Source organism: Loa loa, assembly GCF_000183805.2.
Source record: "Loa loa unplaced genomic scaffold supercont3.243, whole genome shotgun sequence".
Taxonomy (NCBI): Eukaryota; Metazoa; Nematoda; class Chromadorea; order Rhabditida; family Onchocercidae; genus Loa; species Loa loa.
The window spans coordinates 60081-61812 of NW_018108423.1; the positions used below are offsets into that span (position 1 = coordinate 60081).

The following is a 1732-nucleotide window of genomic DNA, read 5'->3' on the forward strand; positions in this document are numbered from 1 at the left end:
ATAAGTAATAATAATAATAATAATAATAATAATAATAATAATAATAATAATAATAATAATAATAATAATAATAATAATAATAATAATAATAATAATAATAATAATAATAATAATAATAATAATAATAATAATAATAATAATAATAATAATAATAATAATAATAATAATAATAATAATAATAATAATAATAATAATAATAATGATAATAACAATAATAATGGCAGTTATAGAATGCATAGTGTTTATAAATCACAATAACAAAATAAATTTTCAAAAATTTGTTTTTGATTAGGGAAAAATAAAATTTTAGAATGGAAAATAGTATCAGAAGAAAGGAGTGAAGAAATTAGTGAAGGACATTAGTGCAAATTAATTTTTCTTGAAATGGATTTCCAATTAGTTAATTAATTGTTTGGTAAATTTTATTAATAAATATATTACAATTACAGAGTGGTGAAAGTGTTTTGCATGTAGCAGCAAAGAGTTGTAACAGTGAAGCAGTAGTACTTATCTTAGAACATCTTTCTCAACAAATGTCACCTGAAGAAATTAAAGAATTTGTTAATGCTCGAACTACTCAGGTGATAATTTGTTAATGCTCGAAGTACTCAGGTGATAATTTGTTAATGCTCGAACTACTCAGGTGATAATTTGTTAATGCTCGAACTACTCAGGTAATAAACTTTCATTATTAGAAACTTGCTTATTAATTCTTTCAAGATTTTTTTTGTATTAAAATTCATGCAGTTTTGGAATACCTTTTATTTTAAATATTATCTAGAAAAAAAAATTTTTTTAGGATGGTCTAACAGCAGTACATTATGCTGCTCAGATTACCTCAGATCAAATACATTTCCCGGGTGAAGATGCAAAATTGATCAAAACTCTTATTGACTATGACGGTCAACCGGAATTACAAACATATAAGGTAAATTTAAAATTTTTAATCCAAATTTTAAAAATACTAAAATTTTGAAATTTTTAAAATTATGTAATTATTGTTTTTACATTGCTAAGAAATTGTTTTGCAATGAATACTGAAATCGCCATCATTTTCTTATTTCAACAATAAATAGTTGTAAAATTTAATATTCAAATTTCAAAATTTAAACAATTATTTATTTAAGTAAATAAAATTAGGCTATTTAATTAATTGTAATTTGGCTCTTTTGGCTATCTAGGATCAAGAAACAGCAATGCATTTGGCCGCACGATCAGGCAATGAAGCTGCTCTACTTGCTATTGTTGATAAAATTGGTGCTGGAGCGGTACAAATTGTTCAAAATAAGCAAACCAAGGTAATTTAAGCTTCTTCATATTACTTTTAATGAGTTAATAATTTCATTAATTATTCAAATAAGGAATTCATTGTTTTTTTTCTCTAATTATCCATATATTATTGCATTTTCATAGCTTTTTTAATAATTTATATTAATTAAATTGAATTAATTAAATCACTAATAACATGTATTTATTCATTTTCAAGAATGGTTGGTCACCGTTAATGGAAGCATGCGCTCTTGGACATTTTGGTGTTGCTAAAATTCTCTTAGAACATCATGCTCGAGTTGATGTTTTCGATGAGAATGGTCGAACGGCGTTACATTTAGCTGCTGCTAATGGTCATCTTAAGTTGACACAACTGTTATTGACCAGTAAAGCATTCGTTAACAGGTTCATCATATCAAATATATATATATATATATATATATATATATATATATATATATAT

At 23.7% G+C, this 1732-nt stretch overlaps 1 protein-coding gene across 1 annotated transcript in view; it reads left to right on the forward strand.

The window, feature by feature from the left end:
• The window catches only part of LOAG_18270 (hypothetical protein), a gene marked incomplete at its 5' end in the record, with an annotated part of 14727 nt that overhangs the window by 2389 nt on the left and 10606 nt on the right, over window positions 1-1732 (forward strand). Inside the window, 4 exons of the mRNA XM_020450933.1 lie at window positions 450-581; window positions 800-928; window positions 1182-1298; window positions 1487-1666. Coding sequence (XP_020305337.1) covers window positions 450-581; window positions 800-928; window positions 1182-1298; window positions 1487-1666 — 558 coding nt within the window. The remainder of the gene's footprint in view (window positions 1-449; window positions 582-799; window positions 929-1181; window positions 1299-1486; window positions 1667-1732) is intronic.